The sequence below is a fragment of the Idiotropiscis lumnitzeri genome, chromosome 14 (genome assembly GCF_059441095.1).
Source record: "Idiotropiscis lumnitzeri isolate Australia: NSW breed Sydney's pygmy pipehorse chromosome 14, RoL_Ilum_1.0, whole genome shotgun sequence".
NCBI classification, from domain to species: Eukaryota; Metazoa; Chordata; class Actinopteri; order Syngnathiformes; family Syngnathidae; genus Idiotropiscis; species Idiotropiscis lumnitzeri.
The window spans coordinates 14,102,280-14,117,193 of record NC_142404.1 but is presented as its reverse complement, the minus strand read 5'-3'; the positions used below and the strand labels follow the sequence as shown (position 1 = coordinate 14,117,193).

General features: G+C 40.8%; 4 protein-coding genes across 4 annotated transcripts in view; all 4 read right to left on the bottom strand.

Annotated features, from left to right (window-relative positions):
- Positions 1-181, bottom strand: part of erbb4b (erb-b2 receptor tyrosine kinase 4b) — a 237,843-nt gene extending 237,662 nt beyond the window's left edge. The window contains exon 1 of the mRNA XM_088315296.1: positions 60-181. The gene's annotated coding sequence lies outside the window, so the exon portion shown is untranslated. The remainder of the gene's footprint in view (positions 1-59) is intronic.
- ikzf2 (IKAROS family zinc finger 2) overlaps positions 1-208 on the bottom strand; it is a 66,349-nt gene extending 66,141 nt beyond the window's left edge. The window contains exon 1 of the mRNA XM_088315299.1: positions 60-208. The gene's annotated coding sequence lies outside the window, so the exon portion shown is untranslated. The remainder of the gene's footprint in view (positions 1-59) is intronic.
- A 3,158-nt stretch (positions 209-3,366) lies between these two features.
- Positions 3,367-13,825, bottom strand: bard1 (BRCA1 associated RING domain 1). Its single transcript, XM_088315297.1, has 11 exons — positions 13,562-13,825; positions 13,372-13,428; positions 12,688-12,830; positions 11,146-12,143; positions 10,587-10,667; positions 9,495-9,667; positions 7,949-8,075; positions 7,736-7,868; positions 6,581-6,673; positions 4,755-4,852; positions 3,367-4,342 (listed from the first exon to the last, which is right to left on the bottom strand). The coding sequence occupies exons 1-11, from the start codon at positions 13,651-13,653 to the stop codon at positions 4,007-4,009; spliced, it is 2,331 nt and encodes a 776-aa protein (XP_088171423.1). The 5' UTR covers positions 13,654-13,825; the 3' UTR covers positions 3,367-4,006.
- A 403-nt stretch (positions 13,826-14,228) lies between these two features.
- abca12 (ATP binding cassette subfamily A member 12) overlaps positions 14,229-14,914 on the bottom strand; it is a 47,770-nt gene continuing 47,084 nt past the window's right edge. The window contains exon 71 of the mRNA XM_088315850.1: positions 14,229-14,876. Within this exon, the coding sequence (XP_088171976.1) occupies positions 14,787-14,876 (90 nt within the window). The 3' untranslated portion in view covers positions 14,229-14,786. The remainder of the gene's footprint in view (positions 14,877-14,914) is intronic.

Here is a 14,914-nt window from a genome sequence, read left to right as displayed (position 1 = left end):
AGAGTTCAGAGTTCAAGAAAGGCCCACAACCCAACGATTTCGACGTGAAAAGTACTCACCTCTAAGTCCACATTGCTGTCCAGTTCTGTTGCGTCATAGATCACCTGAGATTTTTTTTTCCTGCCCCGTACATCCAGATCATTTCTTGCTGTTAACCTTTGAGGGACTTTCTTCATTGCTGATGGATGGGCTGCCTAATGGCAGCGCCTGGCAACCTATAATTAAATAGAAATGAACATCAGATAAAGGCCAATGACTTATGAGCGCTTGTTCATAGCATCAAGCTTCAGCGGCTGACTGATGCTGGGAAAAAAAAAAAAATTGGGTGACTTCAATCCCGAGCACAAAAACTGAGCTATGGTCAAATCCATTATTAAGAGGCGATGATTTAGTGTCTTTCGATGTGAAAAGACAGATCCATCTATCGGGCTTGAGGTATGTAGACACCTTTGGTTTATCAATCACAACCATAGTGCTCCAGACATCTTAGGACTAATAAACTGTTATTTATCTTCATTATACATATCGCAGCCTTATTAGAATTCAGTCCACGTGGATGTGCTGATACAATTTGGAATTACTCTACAGGGCGGCAAGAAAAAGACAACTGTGACTGCTAAATGGAAAAAAAAAAAAAAAAAAAAAAATGGCTCGGAGACATCGCTCTCACCACTGATGCCTTTTAGCTCCCGAAAGGAGAAATGAAGGTTGCTCTTTGACTTCATGCAACAGCACAAAAGGCTCAACTTTAATAAGCAACCGTTTTCTACCGCCGGTTGAAGTCTGTACGAGTCGGCTAAGATGGACAAAGCCCTGGACCGGTTACCAGTTAATTATCAGGCCATGCCAAATGGCGCATTGAGTGGATATTGATCTACGGAAATAAGCTATGTCAACAATAAAACCAATGGCCTTTGAACATCAATATAGCTATAACTATGTTAGACTGTGTGCTTGTGTGAAAAAACTATTCCGTTTCTTTGAGCAAATATTAATTAATGGTTTGTCAATTCAAATATATTGGGATTTTACATAGATCAGAAAAGCTTTGAATCATTTTAATCAACTACACAAATTTTAAACACTCATACTGTAGCTGTGATTTATTGACTCATTAAGATTATAAAATGTAAGCAGCAGAGCAATTTTGTATTATTGACAAAGGTGATAAAACCATTGTTCTACTGTGCGGATGATACTCACTTTCAAGCAAAGTCCAGTACTGTATCAGTATTTATTTGTTCTATGTGAATGTTATTTTTTTATCTCCTCAATTTAAAACCACTTACTTTTTTATGCAAATGGGGATGGACATTTCAACAACCACAATGGTGAAAATTAACATTCAAAATCAACAGCTCCCCTGCTGGTTACAGCCTAGTACTGCACCCAATTCAACCTCAGTTGCTAGGAGAGAAGCAGCAATGAACCAAATTCATCAGTAAATATGCCCATCCCAATTTGCAAAGCAAATTATTGATGCTTGTTTCAACTGTATTACTTTCATCAGGAAATCTGTCTATAAAATGTGCCTGGAACAGGAAGACAAACACTGTTAATATACAATCAGTTGTTTTTATTTTGGGGCGCATAAAGGGTTGTTTTGCGGACTCTAGAGATTGGGAAATCTGATATGTATAATAAGAGCATGCTTGATTGTAAATTAGCACATGCTCGCACATGTTCACTCAGTTTATAATGAAAACTTAATTTACAAGTTAGAAAACAACCCTTGGTGCGCCACATGATGCTTCTGTGTAAATATCTTTAAATATGCGGCATCTGTATTTACGAAGTGGAAAAAGTGTATTATTCATCATGACACAAAACTATTTTGTTAAATAGACATGAAATGAAGTGGTATTCTGGAAAAAGGGATTTTTGGTCTTTTTTTTTTTATTCCGCTGTTTAATATTTTCCAGAATGTGACATAAAAACAAACACATGAGGAACTGAGGACCATAATATTTGTAAATACAGCAACACATCATAAAAGTCCCCAAGTATAAATTTGTCAGTGAGCACAAGTCCTTAGCCGAGATAAGGTACCTCTCAGATTTGGCATACCAAGAGTCTGATTAAGCTGCGCACAACAAAAGGCAACTCGAAAACATGCAATTTTATTAATGGACTTGTCAGTGAGGGTCAGAAAACAAACAAATTTGTGGTGCTCACTTACCTTCATAATTGTGAATATAATTATAAACGTGCATCTTAAATTAACACAGCCATTTTACTTGTATACAGGCGAACCGGAAATTGGGCGGGTACCTGTGTCATTTTTAGCCGGAAGTCCGTGGCAAATAACCCATTGGATGTCAGCGTGAATACCATAAAGAAAAAAAAATCACCACGGTGACTATCGCCGCCGATGGCATGGAGGGGTACCACTTCTTACGCATGCGCAGATGGTCGCGAGTATTTGGCGTCGCGTCACCTTTGGCGGTATTCGTTAAATTCCGGTCCGACTTCGAGGCCAATGTCGGATTGGTGTGGAGAGGCCTTTCGGGGTTTTGTAGGCTGGATTATCTCAGCGAAGGAAAAGTGCTCACTAAAAGATTTATGAATAATTTTGGAGAGAAATGGGGCTTGTGTGTACATATTTGAGTGTTTTTATAGTTCTGCTCTGTACACACAGCTTCTTGGATCTCTGCAGTGAGCTCCGCAGCATTTCATTTGATTAACTTGTCGATTTTTAAGACGGTAATGCTGTAATGGGCCACTAATATGAGGCAGATTAATGACAGCTAACAAGTATTTTGCAGGCACCTAGCAGTGTATACTTTTCCCTCAACATTCCCACAAAGTACAGGCTGTACAGCAGTGTCTTGTATACCAATTTATTTGAATTGAGCTTTCAATAAAAAATAATCTTTTCCATGTACAGAATAATCAACAGTGACTTTTGATGAGTTACGTAAGAAGAGTAGGTGCAAAAATAGGCATGTTTTTCTGAGTTCAAGGACATAAACTGTGGCTTCATTAGAAGCACCTTCCAGCTTCTTATCATTTAACGGCTTTCTGCAGCTTAGCATGGACAAGGGATGGAATTTTAGCAGCACAAAGGAATCAATAGCAGTTAGGTGTATTTTAATAGCAGGCCAGTAGCTCTTGAATACAATTTACACATGCTTATTGTATTCACAATACACACCTTTCCAACAAAATGATTGTTTATTCTGCTCATGCATTGCCGCAGCAGTTTATCTGCATTTTTATAACATCCAATTCAGGTAACAAACCACACTCAATCAATCCTGTCAGCGACTTTGCACTTGCATTTTCAAAAAGATTTCTCATTAACCGTTCCTGGTAAATCAGGAGGATTTGCTCAAAGCCACTTTCTTCTGTTCAATTTGCAACAAACACAAGGGGTGTGTTGCATATTTTGTGAAGACAAAACCAACAAAATACACCAGGGTCGATATCCATCAGGAAGTGCTAAGAGAATTCTTAACGGCCACAACCTTCGAGCTTCAGCAATAGACAATATGTCAATATAGTGAGACCTCAAATTGATATCCAATATCGATGAGCCACATGTCCCTTGAGTGTCGTTAACTTAACCTACACAACAAACTACTAGGCCAAGTCCTCCATTTTGTATTGTGCTATATTGTTGGTTTGTTTTAAAGTTGCCCTCAGCCTCATTCTGTTTTGCACTTGTCTGATTGTATTAAAAAAAAATGCCGCCCCTATAAATGCAGACATTGATCCTGACAAAACTAAAAAAAAAATTAAAAGAAATAGTAATATCTTAAGCCTTAAATGCATTTGTAAGCTAAAATAAGCAAGATGTTTTTGAGCACATTGTTCATCTTCTTGCACTGTGATGTTATTGCTGTTCCTGAATGTTTTGTTAAAAAAACATCTGCTCCACATCAACCCACTTATCAGTAATATAGTAAAAATGAGTGGAGGAAGTATTTACTTTGTAAGTCACTGTGTATATTTCCACACTGCAAAAGGCAGACTCACTTGACAATTATTGTAATCATTTCACTGATTAAAGGTCTGGTACAGGGAGAAGCTGGAAAGATGAAATACAGTCAATGATCCAGCTGGAAGGGGCAGACCACACTTTGCCCTTGCGAACCACTGCGGGCCTGTGAGGACCTCGGTGGTCAAAGATGATGTACTGAGTGCAGAGCGCCTGGTCGGATCCCGGCAAAGCGTGATAGGCCGCAGCACTGAGGGTTTGAGTCACGTCGCTATCGGGTTTGGGCCTGCGTCTCAGGAGTTGACCTCCTCCGTCGAGAAGTAGCTTGACCAGCTCATCTTTTCTGTGCGACTTAAAGGAGCCCAAGAGGTAGAAGAAACAGCCGTCGAACAGCGGTGGGAGCTGGAAGCGACACATAATCAGAATGAGCAAAGTGCTTGCTTTTTCAAAGAGACTTTTAAAACGGCCTTTTTTTTATACGCACATTTACGGCGCTGCTGGAAGTTTTTATTAATTTAGTAATCCTAATCAAAACAGGCACATTTCTCCATTGATCTGTAAGGATTTGTTTAAACCCGTGCACAGGACTATTAGGGCCAACCCCAAGAAAAAGAATTATGACCAGGCAATCATAAAATGAGCACAAATATCAAGTCAAAATACTCTGGTAATCACCACAAAACTAATTAAAAAAAAAAAAACACGACTCGCATCATGTGTTTCAAAATAGAGGTCCACAAATGCCTGTTTCAAAGCAATTCAGATTGTTCCAGGTCATCAACACTTGTGCAACGTGCGTCTGTGTCTCATTCACCAAGCAGCATCGGTTGATGCGACTGCGCTGGGGGCCTTCACCGGCTTCGTGCTCGTTTTCTGGCATCCACTTGCCCGCCTGCAGACACGCCTCCACCCCTAGCGTCAACGAGAAATCAAAGCCGTCATTAATGACGTTGACTTGAAAGAGTGGGACGACAAAGCTAATGTTTAGGAGTTGCAAGTCTTCAAGTACTGCTGAACAGCGCTTGCTTGACAAAAAAATATGCCAACGGCATGATCAAATTTATGACGCAGACCGACTAGACGTATTTTTTTTTCCCGTCTCCTGAGAGCAAATTGGAGTTTTGTGGCAGCCAGCTTTCTGTTATTTAAATTTCAAGTAACGCAACGGAATCAAAGTGGGATTATATTATCATATTAGTTGGTCGCTACCTTCGTGTTAATAACCAGGAGAACATTTCCTCTGTATTATTGAGAACTCGTTAAAATGTTGGACGCATGTGATAGCAGATAGTCCCAAAACATAATTTCAGATTACGCAAACGAATGAGCATAAGGCTCGCACTTTAATTTAGCACAAGCCAAACAGGCCCCAGCAGACACACACTGCGGTTTACTGCTCAAGATAACGGCACTAAGGGCTTCGGAGTAATTAGCATTTTAGCTAATTACGCTAACCAAGACTTAAGACACATCTACGAATCTATTGCTTCCCTCACCCCTAACTTAAAGTATTTTACAAGTGTGGTTCTTCATAAGTGAACTGCATCATGATTCTAATGAAGAATCGATTAGTGATGCCTCAAAATAATTCAGTTAAAAAATAAAAAAACGATCACTCCTGTACTCATTCGCATTATCTCAGGGTGTGCATCTCTCCAATAAAAGATGATTCAATACGTATTGGTTTGCTCAAATCAAAACAATTACACCCCTACTATGAGCAATATAAAAGTGGATGTTGTTGTTTTTAATACAGAGCATATTACATAATAGCCATACTGTTGCATATGTACCTAAAGAGGCCAATAAGTGTACATTATAAGAATCAACTTGGAAGCGTTGAGACCAACAGATTGTTTTCTGAAACTTACAAAAGCAGAAATAACGACTGAGGAAATAGAAGAAGCTGTGCTGCATTAGCATCTGTACGGGTCAGACAGAGAAGAGAGGCAGCACAAACGCGGGTTTTTTTTTTTTTTTTTTTCTTGCTGACCGATACAATCCAGAACATAACACCGTTATTTTAGTGGCTAAGAAATGGATATGAAGAATATTTGCTCTAGAAATAAGAACATTAATCTATCGGGCATTGTGACAGCTTTCAACTGAATTATATTTTGAGGTGTTGCTATGGAATCAAAGAGGCGCACCAGGGCTTGGCCTTGTTGACAGCAGCAGCATCTAAAGACAGGTGGCAATGACAGCTCTTCTGCCTTATGTGAGCGAGGATGTGCGCACATGGACGAAAACAGATCGCACGACACTGCGACTGTCATGGGGGAGACGAGCTGTGTCGGGTGCTCAGCCGGTGGGAATGAAAAAGAGATTTTTTTTTTCCCCCTCTCTTTCCTCCTGACACTTTGTGTCGTATACAGCGACACATTAAGACAGGAATTGCAGCTCAAAATGACTCACTTGTGGGGAATAATACAAGCAGGCTGGCCAGGCTCTTTATACAGACACAAGGTCAAGAAATGAGGATCAGAATGTTGCTTTTTTTGTTTTGTTTTTTAAACTCATTCACTGGCAGCTCTGGTAAAATGAATGTACGTTTTGGTTTCTATACACGTCAATGGCAGTGAATGAGTTTTAATCAAAATAGCAAAGGGGAGCTACTCAACATAATCCTACTTTACTCACAGCTGTATTTGACAATCCAGCAGCCTGCAAGAATTCCTAGGAGAGTGGAGGAAGTGCTCGGCATCAGTCCTTCGGGCACCACAACGTGACTCACTGGGGGGCATAAAACATCATGTCAATAGCCCATTGTTAGCAACAGAGTGGATCTGTTTTTACATTGAGTTGGAGAATGTCAATGGTAAAAAGCATAACTGACCACCATAAATATTTACACATTTAAAAAAAAAAAAAAAATCGGATTCATTATTGCTTACATTCTGACGTGCAAGCTCCCGCTTCTCTAAAGAAAACGTGCATCTTGTGATTGTTTTTGGCGTCCAAATACATCTCCCACTCTGAATGATTTACAAGACTGCCTGAAGCCAATCAGAAAATGTGATTAGAGGCCAGTCCAAATTTTAACTCAAGCTTATTGCTTGTACTTCTCACATCAGTGATGCTGATCGCGAAGCCCAACCAATTACACCTGGAGGGCAAAAGCTATTGCATTTGTAGCCTTCCAATTTGAGTACAAATCCTTTGTTGCAATCCCCTCCTTAGGTTTGAGTGACACGCTAAAAGAAAAACTCCAAAAGGTTTAATCTGGACAAATTTCACTCTCACTTGCTTTCTGCATTTCTCACAGCCGATACGATGGAAGGAGACGTAACAGCATTTTAATGACTCCTGACCTTAAGCGACGGCGTGAACAACTTTGACTTAGCAATCCATGCCAGAAATCTTTTACGAAACGGTGTTTGAAAATCACAACAATTTAAGAACTACAGTGAGCAATTTCATAGGCGATAATTTTTATAAGCTGGCAACTATACAGTTACTGCTCTAAAACAACATTTAAAGCCGAGGTGAGGCAGCTAATATTTGGATATCTCAAGATCTTTGAAAGATTTGGTTATCAGGAATGCGTGCAGCCTGCTTCCTCCTCTTCTAAAAAGTCTTTCAAGCCCTGTTAAATTCCTCATTTTCTTTCTCCGTCAGCTGGAAAAATTAAACCGTGAGTCCATTTGCGTTTATTGGAAGCCGTTTTTAAAATGTACCAATGCGTTTCCACAGACACACGGAAATAGTGTTGAAGTAATTAGAATATTCATAGCCCAAAGGCAATATTTGAAGGTGACAAAAATAAAATCTGTTTTAAGAAAAACAAAACATTACCAGAAGAAGTAAAGGAGTCTGCTATCGTTCCATCCAAGATCCGGCACAGCTTGGCAAACTCATCCTGGTCTGTTTGGGACAGCTTGCTTGACGCAAACAAAACAATCTCGTCTTGCTTCACATATTGACCCAACTACGTGAGGAGAAACAGTTTACAATTTAGACTTTGAACAAGATGCATATTTTTGCCTTGAAAAAAAAAGGTAGACGTACTGCAGAGAGACAGGCCGGGCTGTTCATAGCTGCGCTGGCATTTTGGACTTCCCCAGACACTTCCTGAAAGGCCTCCAGCATCTCCCGACCGACAGCGTAGTCTGCAGGCCGCTTGCCGTGAAGATTACTAGAAAGAAGATTATTGAAAATGAAATGACCGTTCATAGATCACATGGCGCATACATAATTAGACGACGAAGACTTATTCAAGGTTCTTGGTTGTTTAAAAGACATCAAAGCTCCTGAAGACTAATCTTGTCTTCTGAGAAAAAAAAATAAATAAATACGCGATTTTTTTAGCAAGAGCTGTGATGGGAATTTTGGATCACACCGTACTGGTATGAACTTGACTGAAGACAGGGTTTGTAAAGGACACAAGTAGATTTGACTACAGCTGTAGTTATTCGCCAGTTCACTATGTCGGAATTCAATTAAGTTGTCTTATCAATATTTTTCTACTAAGAAGGCAGGTGTTATCTGAAGACGACAGAGTAGGTAGTAAAAAAACAACAACAAAAAAAATACATCAGGGGGACCAAGCTCAGCGGGGTGTCTTTGGGAAAAATAGGCATCAGCAAAGATAATACCTGGGGGACAATTAATAGGTCCACTGGTCCATTAAATGTTTCATTTGGGTTCTTCTTACCGAGAGCAAAATTTACAAATATACACAAACCGATTTGTGCAGCTGCACATGAAAACTGAGGGGGGGGGGGGGAAGGCAGTCGAAAACAATCCTCCAACAAGAGAGAGGAAGCCATAAGTGGTTCTATAGTAGCACTTGTCAGAGGGCGGAATTGGAGCAGTTGCACAATGATAGACAAAGAAAAACGCAAGAGTCCATCTCTTTGATGTAGCCGATGAAAGAGACATTTAGGAGAATGCACATCGGGAATGGAGGAGATTGCAGGTGGCGGCGCTGAAAAGATCAAATGCAAGCGTCATTTTCTATTGTAAGATTGGTTCTTGACGATAAACCAAACGCATACCCAATTTGGCCTTTTAACATGATTGCACAGAAGCGCAATGAACGACTGCAGGAACATATTCACAAAACCCAAAGCTGCATGCCAAAGCTTCCAAGTTGGCAGATGTCTTCAATTGCCTCTTTTGACTGCATGCGTGTGCTACAAGAGGACATGGGAAGGGCATAGATCGTATTTATCTTTGGCAACATTTTGTGGCATCTTGGCGTAAAGGAACAATGTTGAACTGAGGGGGAGGAGCTTCACTTTACTCTAAGCGGCAAAAAGCCACCATTATGTGGCATCGATAGGCAATCACAAACCTTTTGTGGGGGGGGGGGGGGGTACTTGCTCACTAGGGCTTGGTCCCCATGTGAATAGCTGCGATTCACTATGTGCATTTCACTTTTTTACTGGAAGCAACCTCGCAGTAAAACCCAGAGTTTCAAGAGCAGGGAAATCACCTTATTCATCACAGTGAAAATTGCCTGCCTTTGACTCGTGTTTACATTGTGATGCCTTTGTCCTTGCCTGTCGTAGCAAAAACCTGCCGGGATGAAAGAAACAAAAACAGAACTCACACCACACTCCGCGAGGCTCCAAACTGTAGCAACAATTTGACAATGGTTATGTGCCCGTTCCGCACAGCGTCATGAAGTGGAGAGTCATTTTCGTAGCCAGGAGTGTTCACCAGGGCCCCCCTTGATAACAGCGTCTCCACTACCACCAGATGGCCCAGGTTACATGCCTCGTGCTGAAATACAGAAACACAAGGTATGCACGTTTGAGTCTTCTTCGGAAAATATTTGGGCCGATCACCGGTTTGAGGGTTTACTCTGCTTTTAAAAACATCGATGTTTCACGAACCGCTCATTCTGTCTTTTACCGGTACTGAGGGGGAGACTTCAAAGCAGGCCACTATATGATTGGCTGCTTAGAGAGTTGAGTAAACAAGACGGTTCTTTTAGGGCCAGTCGCTTTTTTTCCTTTGCCTTTTCCGTGAGCAGATGGGGAGGGGTGAGCAGTTACACATGAAGGAGCAGGGAGGGCGCAATATGAAAGTGACGCTGCAAACGCGAAAGCATTTTTGCTTTCGTCTTGCCTTTTATCTTTTGGCTCAGCGCCTGATATGAAACTGCGGACGCATGATCAGATGTGTGCAATCTATAAGATGGTTGTCACATGTCAAGTCTGACAGCAAAAAGACTCCGATATTTACATGCAAAAAAAAAAAATGCAATACTGTCATCACATTGGTAGCAATGGAACACATTAGCAACAAATAGTCCAAATCTAACCTCAGCTTTAAGAGGAGCAACCTGACAGGAAATCGCAGTGTGAAGGACTACTATATATTAAAAAAAAGTGGGAATGATTGAATTTTTATGGCTCAAGAAAGCGCCTGATTGAATGCGCCTCTCTCAGTTACAGGCAAAGGAGACAGCTGCAGAACAGCTTTCACTCAAACATATGAGCTCGCCTTAAGTGGGCTGGTGAAGCAAGACTGGGGACGATCACATCTAGGCCATGCCGGCAGTCAAGATATTGCCTCGAGGCTCCTCACAAAATGTAAATACAGACTGACGCATTTGTCATTTACTGGAAATATTGCCGGAAAGCGCGAGAGCAGTATGCCTGCATTCAGGTCATTCTACTCAGGTCGTTGGTCTTACCAGAGGTGTCCATCCTGCATTATCCTTAAGGTTTGGGTCGGCCCCCTGGTCCAGTAGTCCCTTGACATCCTCTACATCCCCCTGCAAAACACCAACGAGAAATACTAAACCAACTTTGTAAAGCTGCTGGCAAAATGGAAAAAAGTGGAACTCAATGCGGCATACATAAAAAGAGCGCCATAGTGCGAGTCAGCAAGCAAGACAAACATGAGGAATCGCATTTCATTTCCACCTGTAAAAACGGGAAGACGAGTCAGTAGGAAGTTCTGTCAGCCTGCGTACCGTTGAGCAAGCGACATAAAAGCTTCCACGCAACTCTGAAGGAGCAAAGCGAATAACGCAACTTTTCATCACTAAGGCCTTGCGTTTTTTAAAAACCCGTTTTTTTTTTCATGGTATGTTGGCAACATTGAAACCTAGAATCAGCTATTTTGAATAATAATGACGAGCAGCAAATCGTCATTTTAGCAAACGTATTCTATTAGAATAAAAAGAAATTGGTGACATAAAATGCATAATTTCAACAGCTCAAAATCGCTCTTAAAAACGGACCACTTACCTTTATGGCGGCTAAATGCAGCGGGGTTTCTCCTTTGTGGTTCTTCTTCATGACTGTTGGGCTGCCTGGGTTTGAGTGTCCCATTGAAGCACGAGAAGAGGGAGATTTTCTACTCGCCGAACTTGGAACAGATGGACTCTCGCCTCCATCTTTTTTGGGGGTCTTTTTACCCCTCAACCTGGGCAGAGACGGATCATTTAAAAGGGCAGCGGGAGACGAGCGACCCAATGACCTTTGACAGCAGCCCAAAGAGGCTGTTGGCCTTTCCGGCGTGGTCACCAGGGTAACGACATCTCCCGCCAGTGTTGGGGGTTTTGAGGAACGCTGCGGAGAAGAAGAAAGGTCGTCCTGTTTTTTCTGGATATTTTTGGGGATGGAATCAGAGGCGGGCAGTGTGCGATGGATACTCTCGGATTCGTTCAGACAAAGAGGGGTTGGGCTCTTTGGTCGCGCACCAACGCTTTCTGCGAGTCCTTCTCTCAAGCTGGGACTGCTCGACGCAGGTCCGTGAGATACACAATCAGGGCTAATGAAGGAAACCTTTTTGTGAGATGTCCTTTCAATTTCTACACCGAGCTGCTCTGATTCCGATAATTTACCCGGATCCTCCATATTCCTCCATCGCTTGTTTATCGCATCAAGCTTCTTCATTGCCTGTCTCCTTGGTTTCCTTGGGGTTCTTTGAATCGCTTTCTTTCTTCTCCCAATGTTGCTCTTATTTATAGTCTTCTTCCTGTTCTGTTTTTTATTGTTGGACTTTGGAGAAGAGGAGCCAGTGTCTTCAGAGGATGAGACGAAGTCAAAAACTGACAGGTCTCTGACTCTGGCTGTTGAAGCAGCAGGTGGTGCAGCCATTTTTTCAAAAGATTTGAATAAGCCTGCAGTTTTTTCCGTCGTGCAACGCACTTTACGGCTGCGAGGGCTGAGCCAGACCTTCATATCCTTCTTGCGTTTTAGGACAGTGTCCTCGTTTTGTGGCCGCATTACCTCAGAGGAATCTGTGCAATGACAAACGAGGGAAAGAAAAATACAAATTAAAATGGAGGGAAAAAAATCCCCATTGTTTTCTTTCAAATTTAAGTCCAAGACACTCTCTGAGTGACCACTTGAGAATTCTTATCAGGCTTTGTAAAAATATGCAAGGTCACCTTTAACAGGTTTACTAGGTTTAATAGGACAACTAAACACTAAAATTTGCACACTTTAGAATTTAACCACCTGCAAGAAACTCGGACTTCAGAATGCTTTGATGAGTCCCATTAGCTCAGGAGCACCTGGATTTGCACATAAGCAGAGTTTTGCCATTTCTGAGTGAAAATAAAGTAAATATTGACTTGTTTGTATGCTCGCCACACAGGCACCCAACAATGACTAATTGCATTGCATATTTACAGTAATTAAAGGGCTGCTGCAGGAATACAGATTAACTGTCTACCCACAGTGTCATCATGTAAATGTTTGAGCTTGCCATTATGATAAAGGAACAGAAGGCAATAATTATTGATTTGAGGAAAGGTAGTTTCACGACTGAGCAACATTTACCTGCTTGTCCATTTAACATGGACTCCAAGTCACAGAAGAGCGGGATGATATTGCTGAGCTGCCTGTTGATTTTGATGTCTTTCGCCCAGGAAGGGCTGCGACAAACCACACAGCCATCACCTGCCAGTGGGTCTGCACATGACCTATCAAATGAAAATGCTCCAAAAGTTGGGTTTGGTAATGCACTTTTCTTTTTAATTCAATATAATACAAACTGACGAAATACAAATATTTAGGTGGAGTATAAACTAGTTTCCAGAGCACAGTATTTACGCAACTGCTAGCTGACACCTGATTCAAATGAGCAGGATACTTATCAGGCTTCTTCAGAGCTTGCTGAAGAGCTGAGCAAGATCATTTGGCTCAAGTGGGTTGCAGCCGGGAGAGATTGAAAGCATGCAGGAAAGCAGGCCCTCCAGGACTGGATCTTGACACCCCTGTGCTAGGTGCACGAGCAACTTGCGTCAACACTTCCCTCCCTACACACCCCATCTGATTTCATCTTGCAATTTCCAAGGCTGCAATTGCTTCCACTTTGCCATACGTAGCTGATTGCCATGTTGTTATCATGCGACGTTGTCAGTAAATCAGCATGCGCATGTGATTGCCAAGCGCAGTCAAGTCATTGAGACATCATTTACACATTCGTAAGCTTTGCAGGACATAAAGTAATGGGCACGTTACCTGCACAGCATATGCTCACATGTTCCGGGACAAACAGGATTCTTCATTAACTGCGAACTGGATAAAGAGAAAACATGTTCAATCTGTCAACAAGAGTGCTATTAAATAAATGTCACTAAACTAACATCACAAAACGAAATAAAACATCGTATAGTTACTCGAAGCTTTACAAGGTCAGTTAACAACTTACCATTTGGGGCAAAGTAGCAAACGTCGAAAGTTGGCAAGCGCTTTTTTGGTGTTCTTCCAGTCGTTTGTTTGAGTTTCAACAGATGTATCCATGATTGTAAAATTGAACTCTCAAAAGTTATTATACAAATTTCGACTGGTGTTGATAAACTAAAAAAAAGAAGCGACTTATTTCCTGGTTACTCGCATCTCCCGCCTGTTAAAATGACGCATCGATGACGTATTTCCGGCGCAAACCCAAACGTTCTCCCCGCATATTCGCGGTTCAATATTTGCGTTTCTTTCTGTGGACTCTATGCGCAGCTACGTATGTGCCGAAAAGCTCGTTTTTCTGACAGAAACACCAGTGGATGCAACGACAAGACTCCAAAGCCTTATCGAAAAGGAAAGTAGTGCATTGGTGTTGTTGAACTTTTGAAATCTTGGCCACATGTGCGTGCACATGCACACTTCTGGTGCATTTCTTCAAAATCAAATAATGTGAAAAAAAACTGACTTCAAATTGCTTATTTATTGAAAAAAAAAAAGAATATGTTGCACAGATAGACTGCAGTGCTCAACATTAAACATTACAATCGTCTTTGAATGGTACAATGTTTTTTTTATTAATTTCTCACATTTGTGGAAGTATTTAGTAGTTTGGTATGTAATAATAAAAATACGGTACGTCATACGTAAACAAATCCAGAGTTTTATTGAATCATCAAAAAATATATTGCTGAATACATTCAAGACAAAAATAAAATGGAGTCATTTTTAAAATGAGACATACATTAATAAGAAGATGCGCAAATTAACAAGATTGTTTTATTAAAATATTTTGTGATTATGGATATATATATATATATATATATATATATATATATATATATATATATTGCTATTGAGTGATAAAAAAATAAAAACAATTAAATGCTATGTCATGAATAGCATTTTGAACACATATGAAGATGCGTAGATTCTGTAAGGTTTCAAGTAGGATAAGTCTGAAGTAAATACACACCAATAAATATTTATCTGTGCAGGTATGTAAATATCAGTAGAATAGCAACAATAGAATTTGATCGACCTCAAAATAATAGTCGCTCTTCACATTGAATTGAATCTTTGGAGAGTTAAAAATGATTTTCATGCATGGTAGATTTACAGTCTAATCCTATCGTCTCAAAGTATCTGTTTAAGACAAATGCAGTACGATTTCACCGCAGAAATATTATCAGTCAGCACTATGTCTCTACTTCTTTTGTGCAGTCCAGGTCATCATCGTCCTCGTTGGCTTTGATGTGAAAATTTCCCAAGGCAAAGTTGATGAAGACCTGTGGAGGTTGAACGACAATATTATTGCGATTGTATA